We start from the raw sequence: 26,663 nt of genomic DNA on the forward strand, positions 1-26,663 counted from the left end.
AGATCCAGATTCAAATCTTAGCTGAAATGATATTTCTCGCAACAAATTCTTTGTACTCAATAGAAATGTTTAAAACACGTTTATTAATATCAATATCACAAAGTCATTAGTATTATTAAAAATTGATTATCAATTTAATATTGCGATATTACTATTCTGATTCAATTTAAAATGATGTTTTAAGTTTAAAAGTAATTAGTACGTAGTTAAAAGAATTAGAAAATGTATACATATAAACTCACACATAAAGAATATTATCAGGCCCTGAGATCTTATTTTGATTTTTGATCGTTTAGATTCATCTTTATTGTGATTGAGTTCTGATATACATTGCCAATACTAAAAATCTATAGTTCACGTTACGTACTGGCAATGAATTTCGGAACGCAGATTTTGTGTATTTTAAATAACATTTTTTACTTTTATGAAAAAATTATCTACGGAACATAGATGTTAAAAGAACGTTTGTCTTATGGTGAAATATGATGAACGAATTTCAAGCAACGAGTATCAATCACTGTCACTATTATCAAACGCACGTCTTTACACAAAGGATAATATAAAGGTATGTTCCTGCGATATGGGAAAAATTTCAATTATTATAAAGAAGAATTTTCTGCTTTTATTACGCGCGGAAGACTTAAGCACACATAAGGCTTTCGCAAAATTATAATTTCCGCATTTGGAAGAAAAGAGCATCTCTTTGAAAAATAAAAGTTGTGAATAAATACGCGGAAGGAAAAATGCGTTTTAGCGAGCTTTTAAGCAAGTTTTTAACGAGAGTTCTGCCGAGATATTTATTGAGACGATAAACGGAGGATTACGATCTAAACTTTGTTTATACAGAAATAAAGGCTTAATTTATTCGGATTTTCTGTTTCATGGGTGAACTTATCATCACTTCGTGATAGATTATTCGACAATACTAATGCGAATTCTTTTCTCATGAAGGAAACCATCGTTTGTTCGCTTGAACTCTTATAAACGTTTTAGCATCTCAATATGATTCGATCGAGAATAATGTTATTTTTTTGTAAAAAATTAGATTTATTTTTTTATACATAAAATATAAAATTCTAATAAAATATAATAAAGTAAATAAGTTTAAATTACTTTATATTATTATTTCAAATTCTATATTCAAGAATCATATAACTTTCTCAACAATTTTGCTTCGTTAATATTACTAATACTTTTTTTCCATCAGTAAAAAAACGCAATCTTTCAAAAAGCAATTATTTTTTTATAGAAATTTAAATTAACGTGATATATACTACTAAAACAATTGCTCTTTAATTCAATTTTCGCAATCAATTTTTTTAATTACCATCGATGAAGATAAAGTATAAACTACAACCTACGTACTGCCGCTACTTATAGCAAATGAGGATAGATTGAATGTTTGTGTTTCTTCGGCGATGTCGTTTGTTTTCATAAAACGGGGAGGATTAAGCAGCGAAAATTAAAGAACAGTTTTAATTATTAATTAAAAATCTGAATCTGTTACGAATAAGGTATTTGCAAAAACACATTTTAAGCGAAGATAAATTTTTAAAGAGCTTTTACTTACTTTAGGTGGCACGATAAGAAAAGTCTCTATTTTGTGTTGAGCAAGATAACTTTCTCGAGATCCTCCATCGCCTGGTTCAACCTCAAATCGATCGTTTAGTTGTAGTAAGGTAGCCTTTGTTATGTGAACTCTCCTTAAAATTGAAAAGAAATACTTTAAAATAAAATAAACAATAGTTATATCTAATATTTAAGTAATGATTATTTTCTAGTTATTAATCATTTTTAACGCATAATAATTTATTCTTTAAAAGAAAATAATTATTGATATCTTAATAAAATGTCAGAATATCATTAAAGTTTTAATGTTAAGAGATAACAAAGATGTAGCGAATAAAAAATATAATATTTTTTAATATGTAATGTTTCTATCATATATTTTTTTCATTTAGAAAGATAAAAAATAATATACTTTTTATTAAAAAACATATTTCTTCAATAATAAAATTAAGATATAAAGTTATAATAAAAATGAAAAACTGAAATATTAAATAATGGCGTCTTAAAAAATAATTGCATTCTGTGTGCGCTTGCATGACGGTTAAAATTTTAGTTTCAGTACATTAAATGGAACAGAAACAAACATATACTTTTTTAACGTTCATTTATTATTTCTTTCAGTTTATGGAATGAACTTTTAAAAATTTACTTTTTCGCTAAACTAAAATACTAAACAACGCGTTGAAAACTTAGGATGTAGGGTAACTTTGATATTTATACCGCGCGAGGATTTAAGTCGCAAAAGTCATAAAAAATAGAAGAGGCAGTTTGTTCGCAATCACTCTCTGCTATAAGCCTTTATACTGTATTAATATTGTGTTATAATTTAGGTTTTTTTATTGTTGATATTAATAATAAAATCATAGTTGAATTATCTAGTTTGTCAATGTTGTGAGTGTAGCGCAACGATGTATTACAACCTACTTTAAAATGATATTTTCTCTCTCTCTTTCCCTGTAGGGAATGTAAAAAGCTTAGAGGGTATTTCATGATACATAAGTGTAGAAGGATAATAAAAGAGTATACCAAAATACAAGTGCTCATCTCTTGTATTCTTCAGCTTGATGGTCTCACTCATGAGTGGCCATTTGTCCTATCCCTTTTGATATATGGCAAAATACAAGGGTTTCTAAAAGTTTTCTTTTCAAATATAAGCAAATAAATATTTTGTTTTTAAAAATCTTTTTAATAATTGTAAACAATATAAAGTTTTATTGGTATATATTACATTTATTTTAAACGTAGTAAATATTGTGTGACAAATAAAGTTTTCGATAAACACGATACATATGTTGGAATTATCCTAAATGTTGTAATTTTTAATAATTTACTTTCAACTACTATTATTTAATAACGCGCGCGATTTTATTTTTACTACTATATAAATTTTGTATTACTATATAAATGAAAACTAATTTTTGGGGGAAGATTCTAAAGTTCTATAGCTTTCTATTATACAGCGATAAAATTAATTCGACTGTATTTTGTGCAACTTGTACTTTGGACATACTAAATAGAAATAAGATATGGAATGAATCATAAATTATTATACCAGTGTTTTACAAAATAATAAAAGCTGCGACTAAGAAAATATTCCAAGTACTAACGTTTAGTAAGAGACGTTAGAGTACTTGATTCTATACATAATACTACAGCATAAGCATTGTGCATTGCAGTGCAGCAGAGATGAAAACCAATACAGGTCGAGAGGACACCACGACAGTGGGTGAATCGTCTTACCCTGGCAGACCGCCGCTTTCCATGTGATTGGCCAAGGTCACGTCATCGCTCCACACGTCGAATTGCCATTTCCGCAGACCGAGTACTCCGCACAGCACGTTCCCTGTGTGAATTCCTATCCTCATGTCGACATTAAAGCCAGTGGCCTCACGGACAAACCTAACGTGCGACGAAATTCAATTCGAGAATATTTTTTATCTTACATTTTTGTACAAGCACTTGTCGCACCTGGGTTTTTAACGTCTATTTTATTGCATTTGACAAATATCTGATTTTGATTTCTGTTTGTTTTATTAATTCATTTTAATATTAAAATAAGATCTTCAAAAACAAACTTATGAAAAAAATGCCACGAGTGGCTAAACGTATTTAAAAGATTATTTCTTTGATAAGAAAAAATCTTTTAATCATCTTTCACTGTACAATTACTGTATATGTAATTAATTTTTATTAAAATAGATTGCATTTGTTTTAAGTTTGGTTTTTTACAGTTAATAGTTTATTTCACTTAATTGATACTGAATTTTGATGGTGTCAGGAAACCATTGATTAATATCGGCCACGGTATATATAAAACTAACTAGACAATTATTTAGTTAGAGAGATAAAGAAATAACTTTTTTTTATTTTACCTACATTGTTAAAATATATTTTTTCTTTATTGTAATCTTAGAATAAAGAAAATGTTATCTTTTCAAAATTATTTAAAATATTATAAATAACAACAAGTATAAAATATGTAAATTAGTTTAAACTTTAAATTACTATTTAATTTTAACAAGAGAATTTTTTGAAGTGATAACAATATATTGCACTAATCAGAAAATAGTGGCGTAAAAATTGCACGGAAAAAATTAAATAGTTTGAAAACTTTTATTAAAAAATTTGTCAGTTATTTAATGGGAGTTATATATTCTCTTTTGTCTATGTGTTATATAAAAAAATTAAACATTTTTATCAGATTAAATTATTTAAAAACCTCTGGTTTTTTAAAAATACAGATTTTCAAATAAAAAAAAGGGAATATATTTTTATTGTCTAAAATTCTAAATTGTTTTGATTATTGTCTTAAAACTGTCTACATAAAAATATAATTTTATTTTTTATCTAAATACATTAACAATTAAATTATCTTATCTAATACATTTACATGTAATTTTTCTTATCTTTAGCCAGAAAAATTTTAATTATCTATAAATGCAATATTGATTAAAAATAAATTAATTTAATCCATTCTCTGGTTCTTTTTGCTTCCACATTTCTAATCTTTATATCAGAATTTTTATTTTTTTGTACAGCTACATTTTACAATAAACAGTAGATTCAATGCAAATTTGAGATGAGAATCGGATAACTATGTATATGTGTGCCAATGTATTATAGATAAAATATAAATTTTAAAGTATTGATTAAAAGCATTTTTTTTAAATCTCAACATGTAATTTAACTAAAAAAATACTTTCTATTTATTATAACAATTTTAAATATTAAATAACTTATTATAAATATTTAAAAGCAAATTTTTTAAATTATGATAAAGAAAGAAATTATTTTTGATTTATGACAATTTGAAAGAATAATGAATCTTTAAGAATAAAGCTATTAAGGATAAGCATTTAGCAACGGTTGATCGATCTTTTGATCCGCATTGTTCCGTAATTAATGTTTGCACAACTAAGCGATGCTGAATTAATCCTCTAATCAGAGATGAGCAATCCGTGTGTGTTATCGTATTTCGATGTGTGAACAATCTCATTGACAAAGCACACGAGTCTAGAATTATTAAAACGTCATACATGATTAACTAGAGTTATGCCAGATTGCTTCAATTGTTACCGATAATAATTATACATTCATAATCTGTAATATAATGTAACGTAAATTATATATAGATTATGTTCTACTTTTATTTCCATTAAAAACTTTAAAACTAAAAAAATTTTCTTTTGCAATTTCCTTCAACAAAGCCTTTACGAAAAAGTACTATCATACTCGCTCAAAAATTATTGGAAATAATTTGTGCAATATGTGTACAATATTAAAATCGAATAGTTTTTCAATAATTTTCAATAGCTTTTCATAATCTAACTTGATAAAATAATTAACACTATACACTGCAGTTAATTTATAAAATCGTCAATATTCTCTTTATTATTTAATAATTATTCATTGTACGCATTGAATGTGAAAAAAAACGTAAAACAAAAAGAAAGAACGTTGTCAATAAAGTATCGCAATGCGTTCTACGTGCTTTCACGGAAATCGTCCCTTTTTTGTAAATTTGCCTGCGCATTCTGCGCAAAAAAGTAATGTCGCAATTATTTTTACGTTTTTTTTCACCCCGTTAAGCTTCAAGCAACAATTTAGAAAAATAGAGAAAAGCGCACGCTACTAACGAGTTCTTGCTCGTTAGTAACGTGATGTAATTTTGGTATTTTATTTGACCCTCACCTGATAGCATCAATCATTTGCAACCCCATGTTTACACAGTTGTAAGCGTGATTTGGACGGGAAACAGGTAGTCCGGACACGCAATAGTAACAGTCACCCAAAATTTTGATCCTCATGCACTGATTGTCCTAAAAATAAAAAATCAATGTAGGTATTGCAATGTAATACTAATTGTAATATTAATTTCATTCAACTATAGAGATTTACTACTCTTTAAATTTTGTAAAATAAAAAGTCACTAGAAAATTGCACAAGCTCATTTTTAACTTTATAAGAGTCAATATTGACTTCTATGAAAATGACAAAACACTCAGAAAATTGCAAATACTCAATTTTCACTTAAAAAAAATATTTACGAAATTTAAAATGTACAAGAATCAAAAAATCAAGATAGCAAAGAGATAAGAAATTATGTATGTATTTTGAACCATATACTCGTATATGTACTATTTTTTATAATAGACTATATTATTGATATATTATATCATATTATTATATAATTTAAATATGTTACACACACACACAATATATAATATCAAATGTTTTAAATTTAAACATCAAAACTTCAATGTGTCAAGAATTGAGATTAATAAAAATGTCTTCAAAAATTCACTTGTTTTTGTTAAGTTTTGAAAAAATTTGCATAATGTATTTTTATCTTTTGCCTATTTATAATATTTACAATATATTTATTTCACTTGTTTACAGTCAACCTATATACGATTTTTTTTATTAACATTTTCGTCTTTTGTAAATATAAATTTATTTGTTTCAAATTATATTTGATGAATATTAATTGTCATTTATAAATAACTAAAGAAACCAATTAAAATGCAATCTCTTGATGTATTCTTGAGATAATAATTCAAAATCTTTTGAAAATTACGAGTAATGTCTGGCTGCAACAGCTGTCAGCGAAATGCAATTCTTGGATTGCTGCAAGAGGCCAACTTTTTGACAATACCTTCATTAAGAAAATGACAATATAAATAAATAAGCGCAAATAAATAGAAAAATAGACATATTTCTGTTCTTGAGTTTCTTCAAAATAAAGCAAAAACAAATAAATTTCTAAAAAACGTTTTCCTTATTTTATTGACCTTTTGGAATTTTTGACATTTAAATTCGAAACATCCTAAATAAATATACTTCTCTTAATTTCTTTATTACATAATTAATATTTTAGTAATGATTATGGAATATTTTGTATATTTATATGTTATACAACCATATTCTTTGTATTCTTATTACGTGCATTTTTTTTTTTGCATTTTATAATATTCAGTACAAGAATTTTTTAATACTGCAAAAACTGTAATGAAAATAATTGCACACAAATTTACAGCAACCTTTATTAATATAAATTTGTCAAAACAAGAGCTGTAACATAATTACAAATGTAATTTAATTACAATTAGTTTGAAGATGGTTTACATAAATTATTTAATTACATAAGCCATTCATTTGCATTTATATGAAAATATATAAATTTTGATCACCCATGCAACATTGTTTTTATTCATTGCAATATTCATTTAATTACTATTTTGCCATCGATTTGATTAACGTTAAATGCAAATGAATAATTTATGCGTGTGCAATAATTTATATTGGTACTAATAACTCTTTTTATTGTCCGCAAGTCTGTATTTTGATATAAATGTTTACTTTTACCATAAATGCTATTAATTATAAAATCATAAAAGAAGATTTAATATCATTTAATATTATTCATACCATTTTTAGATAATATATCTTTCATACAGTTTTTAGATAATATATCTTAAAAATAGCTAAAAATAAAACTTTGAAAACTAGAAAGTATTTTCTATCAGATGGTAAAGCAATTTTTGACAATAATATTTCATATTTTGTAATAATTGTTTCGCAACATAATTAAAAATAAATGTTTGCAAAATTAGACCACAAAATTAATATAGTAAACTAGGTACATCTTCCTTTTCTTTAAACGTGAGTTATTTATTCAAAATATTTAAAAGTTAATATGTATGAGAATTTGATTATCGAATTTATCGATTATCATGTTGTTACATGTGCGTGACATATAGTGCGACTATACATATATGTATACAGTAATCTTCCAATAGATTCGATTAAATTCGTTTTTAGAAGATTTTATATTTAAAATAACTATAAATGTCTGACCTATAGATTTTTATTTTTTTAAATCAATAGATGTTTTATTAATATTAATACAGCGTAATGTTTAGTTTACAAGAAATAAGGGGTGCCATTTTAGGAAATGAGTATTAGTAATCTTCGTGTATTGTATTAAGATTTATAAAGTAAAATTTGTCATTTTTTAAGTCCAGTGTTTTACAATGGTTCTGTTTTCCTTATTACAGAAATTGAAATGTTTATGTAGTAACATGTTTGCAAAGATAAATTATAAAAGACAGAAAATTGAGGCATTCCAATGAAATTTTAATATCAGCATATATTTCGATAGGATAACATTTATTAAATTATATGACAAAATATTGCATAAAATTACAATCTACAATCACGTAACATCTATTTATAAAAATAGAAGTATTAAATTTTTATAAAATATTGATAACCTTTTGCTTAATTAATTTCGAAATAATATTTCGACAAAACTATAAGAATATGACGAATTTATTTGATACAGTGATATATTTGCAAAATTAAATTTGTAGAAAAGTTGTTCAGTAAATGAGAAAAATATTTTGTTTTATTTTATTTGGCATTGAGTGTGTGTGTGTAAAATATTTAGAAATACATATAATTAATTTATTTACATTAATAAAGATAAGTAATATAAAATTACTTAACATTATTAATTAACATAAGAAATATTGTCAAAATATTGTTAATTATAAAGAATAAAACAATTTTGAAAATAATTATAAAACATTTAAATTTCACTTTTAATAATTATTACTCAGAAATTTTATTTAAAATTACTGCGTTTTGACGCAATTATCGCGAAATTTTTGCCAATTCATGATGCCATTATTGTTCAATGTTTGCAAAATATGCCTGTCGGGATATATTTCACTTTTTCAAATAGAATAAAGTTTTCTCATCTATAGCGTTGTGGCTCCACTATGTGTCTGTCGTGAAATATTTTCTGAGTTAATTTCGAACGGGAAGTTAGTTCGAAAACTTATATCGACGCCTATATAACACATACAACTTCTAAGTGTGTTTTACTACGAATAAAATACTTTCGTAGGACTCAGAACGAGAAACTACACTTGAAATTTTACTCGACTTGCATTACATCATTATATAATGCCGTGTTTCATTCTGTTGCATTACATTTAATTTATATTTAAATCTGAGCTGGCCTTAATTGAACTAATTAAGATCCGATTTAGTTAGGACCTAATATCAGATCGAGTTCAGAAAGGATCTAATTTCCGCCGTCTAAAGCACCCTTGAGAATACGCTAGCTGATCCAAGAATCTTTGGTTCAAGTCTAATGTCATGAGACTGTAATTTTCTTGAAACTGCGGAGATATTTTGTATGATCTGAGAAGAAACTTCGTAGAATTTTCATGGAAATTACATTTTGAAAAATGTAGAGACATCTGAATTTCACAACAAAATAATATTTCACAAGATAACAACATTTTATTATAATAATTTTGATAAAACATAAAATCAATAATGTATTTTTAAACAATAAGTTATAAAAAATTACAAATTATTCTATATTTTATTTAAAAGTAATACAAACAATTTGACAATTTTGTGATTTTAATCAGATATTATTTAATTTAATAAAAAGTAAATACATTCTTTATTAAATCATGATAACCAATAATAACTAAGTCTAAATTTTTATATAAATATTACGTTAAATATTACGTTAAATATTCAATTATTTATGTAAAGTCTTTAATGATTGATGCGAAGTTACAAGAAATTTGTCGCCGGTAAGGATATTGTTTTCCTTCTTCATTTTACGCATCGTTAATTTATTCGTGCATTTATTTGACATTTCTTGCTCTATTTTTTGTCCTTTTCCTTCTTTTATTCTGCCCGGCCTTGTGAACCGTAAAACTCAGTGGAACGTTGAGTAATCGAAAAAATCGCCGCAGAAATCATTATACAAATCGGGAAAAAATATATTGCTGCTCGTTACTACACCGAGAAGAAAAAAATAAATACAACCGTTTATAAATATTTTTGATCTAATTTTTTTTATTGTTTTCATTACTATTTAATGTTATATTAACATAAGAAATTTATGTTAAGACATTATGTATTCTGTGACGTTCTCATTTCAAGTAATCTCACCATTCCATTCATATAAAACAATTTTCATTAAAAAAATTCTAGAATGCTTAATGTTTTTATCCTCTTAGACTTTATTACTTTCAGAATTACATTGATTGTAAAAAAAATTCAGCCATTACGGAATGCAGCTGTGAATAAATTTTTCACTCTGCAAAAGTATAGTTGGAATAAAAATGTTTGCAATACGCGATTGCTTTTGTGTTTGATTTTACAGAGATTGAATTTCGTGAATGGTTATAATTTCAATTTAAACTTTTTTCTGTCAACTTATTCAATAATTCTTAATTTAAAATTTAATTAAAGGCTTTACCACAAATTTAAAGATTTTTTAATGGTTTTTGAAAATATTAATCAGAGCCTAAAATTTTGTTCTTATATTTATTATATCAGGTAAAGAAATTACCATATTTATATACCCTGCCACGCGTTGCTGTGGCTCTCTATTCTTATGCTACGTTTTTTTCAAATTTTCTTTGCTTTCGTTGTTTAACTTTCAAGAGTCTTGCTTTACTGTTGCTCTTTTTATTTTATTTTTGAATAAGCATTTATCTATCTTTAATAAATAATATTCATTTATTCACGTACTTCTAACTTTTTTTTCTAAAAGCTGCTATGGATTTAGAAATCCATTCAAAAGACTTTTAAATAAGTTCCTTTTTTTCAATAAAATAACAGCCATCTTTATTTTTCTTATTACTTTAATTTAAACACAATAGAAACATTCTTCGCTTCTCCCGGTCTCTCCCGTCTCTCCCCGTCTCTCCCGGTCTCACCCTGTCTCTACCCGTGTCTCCCCGTCTCTCCCCGTCTCTCCCGATCTCTCCCCGTCTCTCCCCGTCTCTCCTGGTCTCTCCCCGTCTCTACTCGTCTCTCCCGGTCTCTCCCCGTTTCTCTCCGTCTCTCCCGGTCTCTCCCTGTCTCTCCCCGTCTCTCCCGATCTCTCCCCGTCTCTCCCGGTCTCTCCCCATCTCTACCCGTCTCTCCCCGTCTCTCCCGGTCTCTCCCGGTCTCTCCCGATCTCTCCCCATCTCTACCCGTCTCTCCTCGTCTCTCCCGGTCTCTCCCCGTCTCTCTCGGTCTCTCCCGATCTCTCCCCGTCTCTCCCCGTCTCTCCCGATTTATTATATCAAGTAAAAAAATTACCATATTTATATAAATATGATAAATATAAAATATTTTTGTTAAAAGCAATTAAAAAAATTTTATAAATAAAAATTAAAAAACTACGTTATACTTTAAATAATATTTTTTTTACATTTTAATTATTATTACCTGGTAAACTATTATGAGATAAATAGATAGTAAATATAAAATTTTCACAAAAACTAAACTAAAGATCTTTTATTTTTATTTCTTTTAAATTGCTTAAAGTTTAAATTCTGTTCTTATACCTATTATAAGAAAAACAATACTATTTTTTATATAATGGTTTGAAGATGAGAAGTTTTCTGTTACCTGAAAATGTAACTTTTTATTCAGTAGAAAAAACTTCAACTGAGTTTAATAAGTTATAATGTATATCATGACCTTCTTTGAATTGTTATATAAAATTTGTTATAAAAAATAAACCGTTAAGTCAAACAAAATAAAAAATAATTCTTTTAAATTCTTAAAAAAGTTTTTCATAATCTCTTCATTACGATTACAAGCTTACGATTCTTTCGTATTTATTTTATTGCATAAAGAGTGCAGCATGGCAAAATTTCGGCTCGTAAATTTAAATCAAAGATTTAATTTGGTCTATGTAATGACTTCGTAAGGACATTCGAATAAAATTTCCTTATAATTTCTGCAACAGAGGACAATCTGTTGCTCACAAATTACAATTATCGTCGAAACTCAACAGTGTTACACGACATTACGTATCACGATTCAAGAAACAAGAAGTTACGAGCTATAGAAGATTACTTTGTGTTGCGTGTATCCGAGACTGAAATCACCATCAATAAATTTGAGTTTAACCAGCAAGACACGAATACAAATTACATTTGGAAAATTACATCGTGTTTTTTCTGCCATATTCATAATCAAAAAATTATAGAAATACCACTTAGTATATAGCACGACCATTGTGAGATTCTATAAGATGGAATTTATCTGCTGCATAATTCCCATCATCGATCAGCATGCCACTGCAATGTTCCACTATTATTACGATGGTGATCTAAAAGCTTATTTTTTTCCACAGAAATAATTTTCTCTTTAAACTTATCTTTAAAATCATATTACTCGTGAGGCGACATAAAGAATTTTACTATAATTTTAATAAAATTTAATAAAATGTAAGAAATTTTGTAATATAGTAAATTTTACTGAAATTTTTTAATGTTTATATTATCCTACAATTATCGTGATTTTAAGAATAAATTTTAAGATAAAATTCTTTCCGTGTAATAAACAATTAAGTATATATATTGTTGATATTTTAAATAATTTAATATTTTCAGACTTGTTTTAAAAAATAAAAATTTGTTTTAAAAAATAAAGTACGTATTCTTCAGTTATTTTTAAAAGTTATTCTTCTCAAGAATTTTTGAATACAAACATTTTTGAATATAAAAATAAAGTAGAAAGGTAAAAATAAAAAATGGCAAGTTTAATATTATCAATCATAAATATTATCAAAAATTTATATTGTAATTCATATTTGAGTAACTGTTTGTCGAATCTTTCATATAGTTGGTTTTAGAAATTTCTAATCTTATTACGAAGATATTTTTTTATATTTTGTAACTGTATTTATATCAGACTAACATTTCTTAGTTTATACTTAAACAATTTCTTTTATACAAGCCTTAGCTGAACTAACTTTAATATTCATTAAAGATATAATTGTCAAAGAAATTGGTATATGTAGGTACGTATCATTAAATTCGAAAAAATTAAAAGACGTGCGTCAAAACTGCTGCTCTTTCTTAATATGCTAAAATTTATCCTTGTCTGTGTAGTTTCGTTTGAAATTGTAAATAAAATCAACAAACCGTAAATAATTGCGGCAATCAAGCCAAACTGAACACGTCAGTTGTTCGGTTTTTCTACTCGATCAGCGGATTAAACAGCGCGGGAGTAATATTCACAAGTAGTAAAAGAAAGACATTTTGCGAAACGATCAGCGTCTGTTAGATCATACAGTACTTGGATTCATGTCGCGCTCCGGTGACGCCGTAAGACCTTCCGGCTGCTATAAAAGCGAATTATGCGATGCCGTAAAGCTGGAGGCCTTGGCGTTTGCAATCTGGCCCTCGGCGAGGCGAAATTTAACAAGTTCATAGTTAACTGACTTCGAGCAGATGCTCAGTTTTTATATAAACAATTGCTAAAACTCGTGCTCTCGATAACGGCGGTGTGGTGATGTTGCGGTCACGAGAGAGAGAGGTAAAAAATAATTGAAATTTGAGTTTTAAAATCCGCTTGCGGATGCATGCCTCGACCCTCTTTGATATTGAAAATATGTCCCACATAAATGTTCGTTGATATTAACTTTGGTGAGTTACTGAGACCTGTCGTAATGTTGACCTGTTTAAAAATAATTTTTAATAACAAGAAATAAAAGGAACAGAAAAATTAAATATTAACACAATAAAAAAATGACAACGGTACAAACACACAGCAATATGTGTAAAATTATTAAATTAAATTTTATTTTTATCGAAAATTAAAAGTAAACGTATTAGCCAAAATAATAACAAGAAATTAAAACATTTCTTGATATATAGCGAATATTATACAATAATGGTATATATCATTAAAAAATTGACGAAAGTTTCGGAATAATTGCGGTAAGAAGATACGCCATAAGTTTTGGCTGATAATACGCAGCAGTTTTATCGGATTAAAATTTTCAAACAATATTTATCAAAAACTAGGCAAATCTAAATTTGAAGTACCAATTTTATTTTGTAATTGTTTAAAAAACCATTAATTCTTTATTTAAAATGTTATGCTGAATATTTCAAGAATGTATCAATATTTAAAAATAATTTAGAAGTATGTATTTTTATAAACATGTATATGGATTTATTGTATTTTTAAACATTTTATATATAATATAATATTTTTTCAATTATTGAATAATTTCTTTATTTAATTTTGCAAATATACTATCAAAAATAATTCGTTACATCATTATAGTTTTGCCAAAAGACTATTTCACAATTAATTGTGCAAACAGTTATTAATATTTTACAAAAGATTAATACTTTTCTATATCTATTTTTGTAAATAAATTTATATAATTGCAATTATATAATTTTTGTTATAATGTAAAATTGTTTTATAATTTAATAAATGTTATAGTATCCAAGGTTAAAAATTAAATCTTCATGGCATAATATCACACTATAAATCTTTTTATTTTCAAAGAAAATCATTGATACATTGGTATAATAATTCAAAGTTATACGCGCAAAAAAATAATTATGTAGAAACATTTTGTATTTCAAGGTAATTTAAAAAAAAAGTTAGACGAGAAATGTAATTTTATCTATTATTTTTACTTGTTCTTTCGTTTCTCTGCGAAAAGATTCAAGTAGACATTAAAAGACAAACTGACATTAAAAGACGATATAGTGATGTCTATCTTGGTCTACTCGATGTCATCTTTTAACGTCACTCTACTACTTTGGGGGAGTAGTTTTAAGTGTACAAAGAAAAATTTTCAACTTGGAAATTCAAAAATTATAAAACTTTTATAAACATAGAGTTATCCTGAACTATTTTTTTACAGCTTATATTCTGAAGAGATAAAATAAACCCTTGACAATTGGCCCACATTTTATTGTTTTTTTATTATTAATTTATTATTATTTTATTATCAACAAAAAAAGAACAAAATATTATACAGTAAATTTACTTCTTTTAATAAGACTTATTAATTAGAAAATTATCAAAATATGTTTGTTTAATAATTGCTTTCAAAAACCGTACCAGTTCATTGTTGGTCGTTGAAATTTACTTAAGTATGTTTAATAATATAATAAAAATAAAAAATTAGCCAATCTTTAGGTCCACTTGATTTTATCTGTCTAAGATAAGTGCGAGGAAAAAAATACTTTATTACATATTATTATATTCTCTATGTATATTGTGCTAAAGTTTTATAATTTTTTGAATTTCCGAGCTAGAAAAATAAAAAAATTCTTCCATTATAGAACTAATGTAGCTCTAAACCAATAAAAGATGTTTTCCATGAGCAAGAAACTTAAATGATACGGTGCAATACAGTGAGTCATTTCACCCTTGTTTAACACTGACAAACAACAAGAATGAATAGATTCACTACGTTACACCGTGTCAACTGTGTTTTTTGCTAGAAAACGTTCAAAGTTATATTCGCGTGTTCTTGGTACAAATTTAAATGTTGACATTTATGATAAAAATGTCTTATTCTACGAGATGGAAAAATTGTAAATTTTGTAGTTTTGTAAAAGTATGCAAATGTTCTTTAGCTTTCAAAGTATTTTTACTTGATCTAAATCTAAATGCACTGACAAAGCGCCAATTTCTCAAGAACTTGGGAATTATTGAACTCGAGCTCAATATTGTGTTTTATTGTGTCGTTCTAAAAGCAATTTTTCGCGTTAATGTAGCGTGATGCAGAAGTTCGTGCTTTTTCTTTGCCAAGAGAAAGAATGTAAGCGGCATCCGATTATGAACACAGGGTCGCGCAATATTGTACACTGTGTCTTTTATAGCTTTATTAGTTTGTAGCTATATTAGTTTAAGTTTAAAACTGCTTCGTAATTTGCAGAAAATCGGAGAAATAAGTGTAAACGACGACATAAAGCAAACTATATTTTCTCTATATTTGGAATTTTTCAATTTAAGTCACCCTATTAGAACACTGAATCTGTCTTTATTATTTTATTATTTTCATTTTTCTTTCATCATTTTCTTTCATGCAATATTAAATTTTACGTAAAATATATTACATATCAATAAATATTACGAACCATTGATTTTCATTGAAAATAAAAAGATTTATGTAGCAATATTATGAAGATTTCTTTTACATTTTTAAGTATTTTGTTAAGCTAATGCATTTATGTTACTTTACGTATTTTATTTTTCATAAAAATAAAATTTTCGCGAAATAAAATCGATGCTATAATCGAGAAAAAGAAAGATGGAGGATAGTCGTTAGTGAGAAATAAATTGCGCACATTTTTGCAAATCGGAGAAACCTTTTATCTTCATTCTATCATGATTGAACGACATTCAATATTTGTCAAAAAAGCGTAACCGTAGCACACCGCACTTTGCAATCTCGTTTATTATTTTAACTAAAGTTATCTATTATTTCTACAGAGTTCGGCTATTTCTATAAATCTCATGCGTATTTCAAAGCACTTTTTAAAAAAATTTCTCTCTTTTATTTGTTCTCATTATTATTTTTAAATGTATTTGAAAAATAAAGTATTCCTTTTTAGTATTACATTTTTGCAAAAATGTAAAACAATTCATATATATTTTATTAGAAATTTGACTTATTGGAATAATAATTTAAATAAAAAATGTTTTATTTAAATATATTTCGTGTTAAATAAGTTTTATGAAAGATTGGTTGCTCATTCATAATTTTACTAGAAAATTGCATTTGCCCCAAAACTTTATATTCATGAAACTTTTTGGTGATCACACAGAAATCCCATTTGTAATTAAAGTGGTTCTCTTAACTTTCAGCTTTGCGAAATTCATAATTACGAAAGCGTTTATTAGAATTATACATATATTTATAAGTAAATTTCTAATTAAAAAATAAAAAACTATAAATAAAAATCAACAAATAGAATATAACTGTGAAAAAAATTATGGAACTATAAAAGAAATTTTGTATATACGTAAAATTAATGTCATTTTATATCTAAAATATATAAATATTTTGCAAATTTTCTATTTTTATACTTTCTATAAAAGAGATAATTTTTCCATTTGACTATTAGATAAACGTACTTAACAGAATGTCCTTGCAACAGGTTATTGTAAATATGACGCACAAATAAAATAAATAAAATTGCTACACTTGCAAAAGAGCATACATTCTATGCTTTTTTGATGGAAATTCAGTTACAACGAGTCGCAAGCCCGGAAATTTATTTAGTCAACGAGGAACTCCGATTTAAACGTATATTGACGGACGGAAATTCAATTTGTACGCTGGTGAAAAACATTGTATTTGAACCTTTAAACGGAAATGAATACGCATAAGCAAGAATCGAAAATATTCTGCAAACAAATATCGGATAGTTTTCTAAATTGCGAATGTTTAACGTGACAAACTTTCTTTCAATTTCAAGTTAAACCTTTCAATAATTGTGTTTGTAAACGGAAGAATTTTGATTGATTTAAAATTACAATTTCTCCCTTCGAGAATTTAATATCGTTAGAGTTATACTAAAATAACTGTTTGCACATTTTATATGGAATAATTTTTACTGAATAAATTTTATTAAATTTGAGAATTTAAAACGTTCGAATATTATTCTCGCTCAAATTGAAAGCACACTTTCAATGTTCCTCTTTGCACAAGCGATAGGCGATCACACATCTTGCTTGTTGGTAAAAGGTAAAAGGTTTTAGACATTTTATTCGCTTCGCACTAATGGATCCATAGGTCGACCTTAGGTTAGACTACAATATTGGCGATAATGTACGTAGCAAGAAATCTAGTTTTGCAGGTCACAGGATATGACTCTCTCTTTCTTTACTTACCTGTTCAATTTCATATAATTTATCTTATGTTGAAATTTACATATGTAATTTCAGAAATAAATTCAACAAATATTTTAAATTTACTTTTTTTAGATTTAAAGCTTCGTAGCCAATGACAAATTTTAAACTTACATTAGCAAGAAAGCACAAGTATAGATACACTGTTCACAGAATAAATTTTCTTAAATAAGTATAAGTTAATAGAATTAACTATTTTTCTTATATAAAACAATTTTTACAGAAAAAAAAATTAAAAATATTCTTCCAAATTGCTTCCAATACAAATTCAAATTTTTACACGCAACGAGGAAAAAGTTTTATTGTATAAGAAAAAAATTATTTCTTTAAACTACATTTAACAATTAAAAATAAATAAAATTAACGTAACTTTTATGTTTTCTCTTACCTGGGCTATTTGATCGAATCTACCAAAGAGCTCGTTGAGCGTCTTCACAAGATCGGAAGCCGAGAGCTGTTCCGAAAGCGGTGTGAAGTTGACAATGTCCGCGTACAGAATGCTATGCAATCAGAAAGGATATTTTGTTAAAAAAAAATATTTTATGTATTGTGTAAAATTTTTCAATAAAATCTAAAAATTTATATAAAACAGAAAGAAATTTAACAAAATTAAGATTGTTCTTATAAATGTTATTATAAATTCAATAATTAAATACTTTATAATATTATTTACATTATTCCTATTATATAAACAGAATAAGAAAGTAGGTAAAATAGTTTTAATAAATTATTTAATTTATTAAACACACACTTTGCGCGTGTGTTAAAGAATTTTAATATATATATGGAATGATCTTTTATCAATCCCAGAAGCGTCTTATAAGATGTACTTCAAAGAAAGGGATATTGAGGAAAAATTCGTCTTTGATGGATTGACATTTAAAGTGCGCTCAATTGAATCCTGGATGCTGCACAATCGAACGATCGTACGATTTAAATTCAGATGCATTGCTAGATCGATGAATAAATAAAGGACAGGCGACCAAAGGCGATGTGCGACACGTGCAGCGTGCGTTTATTTCAATGCAATCAATATTCCTTGCCACCATCCTCGACCCATATAATCCTCGGCACAACTAAATACGCGTGGCCTTCTAAATACACTGATTATGATTAAATTATTCCCGTTCTTGACCTTGCGAAGCGACACTTTAACTTATTTTTATACATTATCTTTCTTGTTATAAATCGATTCGAGCAAATGTTTGCATGAACAAGAAATTGTACAAAAGTAACAAAAAAGTAATTGATTTAAATTAATTTTTTTATAAAATAAAAATTATTATTTATTTTGGATTTAATAACAAGAATATACATATCATTTAATCCTAGACAGCATACAGACGTGTTAAAAAATCTTTTTGACGTTCTATATATATTTAAAATATCCGAATCAAATTCTTAAACATCTTTAAGACATTTTAAAAACATCCCGTTATTTTGGGGGACATCATAAAAATGTCCATTTTAAATATTAAACGAGTCAAAATTAGACTTATTTCAATCATTAAAAAATTTTTTTAATAAGATAAGTGTAGTAGAATGGTTTTTTATAATGCAAATTAAAATTAATTTGTTAACAATTTACTAATTGCATAAAATATTATAATAAATTAATAAAGCTATTCTGTCACTTTTAATAATCTTAAAGTCCTGTATTGTTACAATGTCATTGCACAAATATTAATTTGTTATTATATTTTGTGCAATTAATAAATTGCTAAGAAAGTAAATTCAAGTGCATCAAAAACAAACATTCCACCTACACCTATAAAAAAAAATTGTTTAAATGATTGAAATAAGTCCAATTTTAGTCTGTTTAGTTTTTAAATATTATACAGTACATATTTTAAAACCAAAAATTTCTGATTGTTAAATGATCATATTAATAAAATAAACGATTGAAAAAACTCATGTCATCATTGTTTTGACATTCTAATGTCAACTATTAGAATGTGCAATAAAAATTAAAGATTTTATTTAAAAAATTTCAGATAATTTTAATACATTTTAATACACAATCTTTATATTATCATTCAATGTTAAAAGGCGCGTTTGTCCTTTTTATTTATTCTTCATCTTGCTTTATTGAGACAACAAAGAGATGAGACAGCTAAAGTTCATAAACTTGTGAGAATTTTGGATTTGATATAGGCCAATTCTCAAGAAAATGTTTTTCTCATAACATCTCTCATCTATTCTTCTTTCATCTATCATTGCTATTACATGTCAAAAAGAATTAATAATTATTCTACAAGAATGTTTTTAGGTAAGAATTTTTTTCAAACGTACGTAAAATAAACATTAAACAAAACGTCCAAATATATATCTATTCTGACCGTCTACTAACGTATGGTCTTAAAACATTTGCATGTACATGAATATTTAGATAAAATAAAGACCAAAATCGGATGTTGTATTGTCTGGGATGTTAATATTTTGTAATCATTACGGAGGTCTGTGCTTCGTTACGATCATATAAATATGTATATTATAAAAATTTTAAATATGTATAAAAATCTATTTTTAATATATATGTAATTACCTTACGTTATTATGTCGTTGTACGTACATCTCTTGGAAAGTGGTTTGCTTGTGCTTATTAGCCTCCTGACAAGCATCTGCCATTTTCAACATTATACTTCTCTTTACCTGCAATAGCAGATTATGTTGAATTAGAATTAATATTTCTTTTGATATAAATGCCATGTGTAAATATGTTACTGTTATTATGGCTGTGTAGTTTTGTAATAAATATATTAACTATCCGATGTACTGTCTATATACTCTTATGGCATATTAAATGTGTCTGTCATGCAACATCCCATCGACAAGACATTATGTATCATAGTTTTTGATTAATAGATTAACACATAAATCATTCATTCAAAACGAATTATTCATGTCACTGATAAATAATTATTACATGGTATTTAGTATTCACGTGATATTTGTATTTGCATTAGTCGAAAATAATCAGAATCCAAATTGCAATCAATTTCAATAAACAAATTTGTTCTGCATTGTAAAGGTTATTAGAAATCATCTTGTTTGTAAGTATAAGAAAATATTACTTGAAAATAAAAGCGTAATTAAAATAGTAAAATCTATTCATTAAGATTTTCCCAACAAATGTCTGTCTCATATATTTCTGTTACATATATAATAAATATTATAAAAACAATTATAATATGTATATAATACATATATATGTATAGAGTCATTAGCTCTTGTAAATTTTTAAGTCTACATTATATAATTTTTTAACAAGCTTTTTTAAAGAAAAGAAAACAATCATCTCGTAAAAAATATGTGAAATTTTCGTAAAAAAAGGAATTAAATAATAAAAAAAATTAATATTTTAATCATCACAACTTCCGAATTATTTGTCACAAAATTATAAAATTTTATACAAATGAGTAACAATTGAGAGTAAAAGAATGGCATATTGAAAATAATTCTCAAGATACGCTCACATTAACAAATTTCCATTAACAATTTTCCGACTTTGACTTTGAAGCTTTATAAAACACCTTTAATGACGTCCACCATTATCAATAATGGTAATGAATAAAACTTTTAATCTTTCTTAATACTTCTTCCAAATTTCTCAAGCAATAAGAATTGCTTGAGAGGTTGAAAAATGTCGCAGCTTACTAAAAGTGAATATATTTAACAGAAACATCTTTAATATTTAAAATTTAAATTAAATAATTTGTTGTGACAAAAAGAAGCATCAAATATGTGCCTAAAATAAAATATTGATTACTCATTAAGCTCTAATAAAGGAATTTTCAACACTTCTCAAATGTGTCATTCTCGCTATATTATGTAATTACACTATTAATTATTATTATTATTTATTATAATATTATACAATTATATATTAATATATTAATTATAATAATATGTAAATATTAAATACTGAAATAAAATTCTCTGGCAGACACATAGATGTACAATAATCAATGTTTGAAGATGTAATTGATGCAATCAAAACAAACCCTTCCGAATTGATCACTTCATCCAAGGATTTCAAATAATCAATGTAAAATTTTTTCTATAATGCTGCCCAACTGTGCATCTTCTCTTCGACTCTCATTTCAAGTAAAGCTACTATAAATTTTACTCTAATTTCACAGAAAATTTTAGCGCGAATCGTTAATTACTTTCGGGAACTTGCTCGCAAAAGTTGCCATCTGATTTTTATTGCAATACGATATTTCTCAAATCGATCTCCGTCATGTAATTGCACACAGATTGAAAGTATACGGAAAGTATGATGTAAACAATCGTTCAGAAAATCGCGCACATGAACTTTTCTTTTATATCTGGAAAACTGCTTGCCTTTTCACAAGAAGCACGCCTACGTATTTCATCCCTCGCACGATTTCATTAAATTAATTCCGCGATAAAATATAGTCAAAAGTCAAAATTTACAATTTACTTAAATCGTTAATCGATTGATGAACGAATACAATAATGAAAAGTTTTTCATTATACATTTGTGCGTGCACAGTAAAAAATTTAACGCGGATGTTTTCGTGATGGATCGTAATTGAGATTTTAATTAGATTATAGAGTATAATACATTTTTATTACTTTTATTACTCACCTCAGCCGCAATGTAGGCTGGAATAACGCTGAGCAATAACTGTTCCTGTTGCTCCCTCTCGCATTCAAGTTTAATACGCGATTCGATCACCGTCTTCGTGCCGGAAAAAGTCTTGCGGTGAGCCATCATTGTTAAAATTCTGTAGTACATGCCTGCGAGGATAGCGGCCAGCAGAAATAAGATCTCCACAATAATCTTTCAAAAAAGAATATTTTTCTAAGATTACTAATGTTGTATACTCATTTATTGAAACATATTTTTGTGTTTTACATTTTTTAGTTGTAGAAACAATTATTTCTGTAAGATTTTATGTAATATAAAAACAAGGGAGTTATAAATTATTATTAAATATTTATATTTATCGTGTTGCGTATGTAGATATAAATATGCAATAATGAAAAAACAGTAAAAATAGTAATAGAGAACAAAAATTCTAGATAACCAATAAAAAATGTAAAATTAATAATATATTAGGAACAGTACAGTTTTAACTCATAGAGTCTGTTTGTAGTGTTAATTTATTAACAAATATAATAACTTACAAATCAAAAAAATATAATGCTTACAAGAGCCGACACAACTGTGTTCGTATGTGTATCTAAGATTTATTACAAAAATATTAGGTATTGAATAATTTTTACATTCAAAAATAATTAGATCATAAAATAGACAATTTTATGTTTATTTAATAGGTGACTAGTAAAATTATTACTATTATATGTTATAAACATAACAATTTGTATGTAGTAATCAAATATGTCATTTAATGTTATAAAATATAAATATAAACAAACTTTAATATATGATAAAACAGAGATAATGTTTCGACAAAAATTGTTATTAAATAATTTTTTTAAAATGTTTACAAAATACTATTTTAAAATGTAAAACAAAAACAAAATATTTCTAAATGTTACTTCAATGCTTCTTGCTTACTGGATAATGTGTTAAAATATTCGATAGAAACGATTGTCTACAATGGTCGACAGTGAAAGTTCAAGGTTGAAAGAAAGTTAAAAAAACAAGGTCACAACATTTTCAGACAGAACTACATTATAAAATATGAAACAAATTAAGAAAGAAATAACCAATAGATGCAAACATTTACGTCCGTATAAATTAAGGTATAATAATTTATTTAATGCATGTTCTTGAGATTAAAAAAAATGTAATCTAAGTTTCGAAATGGTAATAATAATCAAACTTGGGAGATTTAAGTAGTTAAAAAATGTTATTAATCAACGTCAAAGGTTCGTAAAACCAATTAATCTAATGTAAAATAGTTAAAGTTAAGTAAAATGTTAAGAGAAGAAGCGATGTATTTAGTGATGTAAGAGAAAAAAATCTATTTTTATAATAATCTGCACTATTTCATTATTTTTTGTACAATAACAGAAAGATTATGAAATAGATATTATTTTTAACTTAATTTTCAACTATATATTTACCTGAATCATATTGTAATAGCTCGTTAGATCGTCGAAAATAAGTCTTCTTGAAACGTGCGCGAGGGCTAGAATGCAGCCGATGATGAGCGGTACTTGCCACCTCATTTTAGGTAGAATGGCGATTATTGATAGGATGCAGGCGAACAAGGGTAAAACACCTTTTAATATTAAAATTCCTAAACCGAGTATGGCGGAAGATGTTAAACCTATTAAAATCCTGGACCGTTTGGACATCATAGTCGAAGGTAATTGCGTGACCACTAAAAATGTCAAAGAGATGACGAGCATAGTTGTCAATGCCGACAAGGGTAGAATCACATGGGACTCCTGAAAAATAAATCAATGACCCGATAAATTAATATTTATTAAATTATATGACAAAATTTAATTATATGACAAATCATAAAAATTATAGGTATATTTAGAAATAAATGTAAATATAATAATTTAGAAAAATATTTTTATAAAATTAATAATTATTCACGCAATTAATTTTGAAGTAATATTTCGGCAAAGCTACAATGATATAGCAAATTATCTCAGTATATTTGCAAAATTAAATTTAAAAACAACTTGTTCAATAATCAAAAAAAGTATTTTAACTATTTTAATATTTTATGTACAAAATATTTAGAAGTATAATTAATCTATATAAATGCTTAAAAAATATACAATTATTCTAAAATTATAATGTAGAAATATATTGTAATGTGAAATATATTACATTCAGCATGGCAAAATTTTAAATAAAAATCAAACAGTTTTTGAAATCTCTATATAATAAATATAAAACATTTACATTTCAAAGTATTTTTGACAAATATTATTAAAAAATTTTATTTTGACAAACTGTAACTTTATAGCAAATTATTTTAGCGCAAATATTGCGAAAGCTTCAATTGATAATATTTATTAAATTATATGACAATTATTATACATGTAATATTATGTATCTATTGGATTAAGCATAAGTAAGATCAATATCGTTATGATACTATTTTTAATAAAAATAGTGAGATTATTCAGAAAAGCGTTTTTCTATTCTCTTTTTATACATATAAACCTCATTTAACATGACTTTTAATATTTAAAACTCAAATGTAATGTAATATAACAATGAATTTTCAAAATTTGACAATGCGTTAAGGGGATCCTGAAGTGACAGAGTTACCGACATTTTTTTGCAAACATAGATCTTCAAATTGGAATAACAAAATGCAAAATCCTTTTACACGATTAAAGTACGCACAAAAATGAAAGGGGCGACGTAGGATTTGTTCTGATAAATTTTAAAAAATTGTTATTTATTGGTCACCTAATGACAATATTTGTTTTATACGAAAAATCTACAGTTTATATGTATAAAATGGTACCGTTGCCTAGAAAAAACTTTCAGGAACAATATTGTGCAATTAGAAATAAGATTAAAAGCCTAGAAAAAAAGATCTCATTAATGATGTGCATGAATGACTCTACATTATCAACCTCGATGAAATTTCAAAGGCATTCCACGATCGCCTTATAATTAGGCAGATTAATTAGTATACAGTTATTAATCCGCTAATAGTAAAATTTGCTTCTTTCAAAATTAATGAAACATAAACTACATAAAATACAAACGTTTCGACTATCTTCGAAATAATTCTCTCAGCGCACCATACTATAGAAATCTATAACATCGATAATTCATATTCACTCCAACAAGATCGAATCACTAACGGATTGCCGAATCCGAAGTGGCATCCTTCAATTATGACATATAATATAGAAGGAAATGAAATATGTATACGTCATACTCGAGTCATCCTCCTCTGTGTGTGTGTGTGTGTGTGTGTGTGTGTGTGTGTGTGTGTGTAAAATATATATATATATCTATATATGTGTATGTCATACTACTAATAATGATAGACATGTTAATTAAACCAAATTTATCTAAAAGTAACCCGGAAAGTATGAGAATGTGTCAGAAGCTTTGAGTACGGATATAATATAAATCCGCATGATATAATAACACACAAACAAAAATCCGCGGAGAGGACGAGATTGCTGTTTGGGATCTAACGTGCGTCTGTCAGTTTTAATATTTAAATATTAATATTTAACTAAACTTAATTTAAGCAGATTTTGTATCCACGATATTTTTGCTAGCGTAGAATAACGAGCAGAAAAAATTAAAAACTGTGAGTTATGTTGTCGGAGAAAAGTCACCTTTGACGAAACATAAAACAAAATGCAGAATAACGAAACAAACAAAAATGTAGATAAATAAATATCAAATAAGTATTTTAAATGTTTATAAAATTTTACCAAATTTTTCCGTCAATACTTATCAAAGTGTCTATTTTTCAAACATTTGTAATTTTGTTCAATCCTTTTTTTTCTCTTTTTTCCACACAAATTTGTCTCATCGATAATCGATCTTGTTTCCGTGTCACTCTTTCATGTTGATAAAATGCGAGAAAAACTTTTCGATCAGGTGAGATAAATAACGTTATCAATTTTCGGACGTGCTTTGCGAATAGCTGGCTCGAAAGGATCAACACTGTCCATCCTCGGATCTAATTCTGGGGCATGACGTTTTATGTATTCTTCCTGAATCTATGGGTTTGAACAGCGCTTCCGCACGTTGCCTTGGGCTCTTTACACTTGCGATATCAATATTAATCTTCGGCTCAGTTAACGCTCTGTGGTTTTTGATTTCAGGACAAGTTCACGAAGAATATTTATACATGCTGCCGGTAACCTTGGACCAATATCGACCCATTACAAAGGAGTACTAGATAGAGTTTTAATTGAAAATTAATTACAACGTGGAACATCAT

General features: G+C 26.5%; 1 protein-coding gene across 3 annotated transcripts in view; it reads right to left on the minus strand.

Annotated features, from left to right (window-relative positions):
- The window catches only part of LOC105835065 (adenylate cyclase type 2), an 82,307-nt gene that overhangs the window by 11,206 nt on the left and 44,438 nt on the right, over positions 1–26,663 (minus strand). For all 3 annotated transcript variants that reach the window (XM_012678025.3, XM_012678024.3, XM_036283781.1), the window contains exons 3-9: positions 23,842–24,168; positions 22,394–22,588; positions 20,324–20,430; positions 18,167–18,278; positions 5,761–5,888; positions 3,310–3,468; positions 1,571–1,703 (exon numbers count right to left, since the gene is read on the minus strand). In XM_012678025.3, coding sequence (XP_012533479.1) covers positions 1,571–1,703; positions 3,310–3,468; positions 5,761–5,888; positions 18,167–18,278; positions 20,324–20,430; positions 22,394–22,588; positions 23,842–24,168 — 1,161 coding nt within the window. The remainder of the gene's footprint in view (positions 1–1,570; positions 1,704–3,309; positions 3,469–5,760; positions 5,889–18,166; positions 18,279–20,323; positions 20,431–22,393; positions 22,589–23,841; positions 24,169–26,663) is intronic.

The sequence above is a fragment of the Monomorium pharaonis genome, chromosome 3 (genome assembly GCF_013373865.1).
Source record: "Monomorium pharaonis isolate MP-MQ-018 chromosome 3, ASM1337386v2, whole genome shotgun sequence".
In the NCBI taxonomy this organism is placed as follows: Eukaryota; Metazoa; Arthropoda; class Insecta; order Hymenoptera; family Formicidae; genus Monomorium; species Monomorium pharaonis.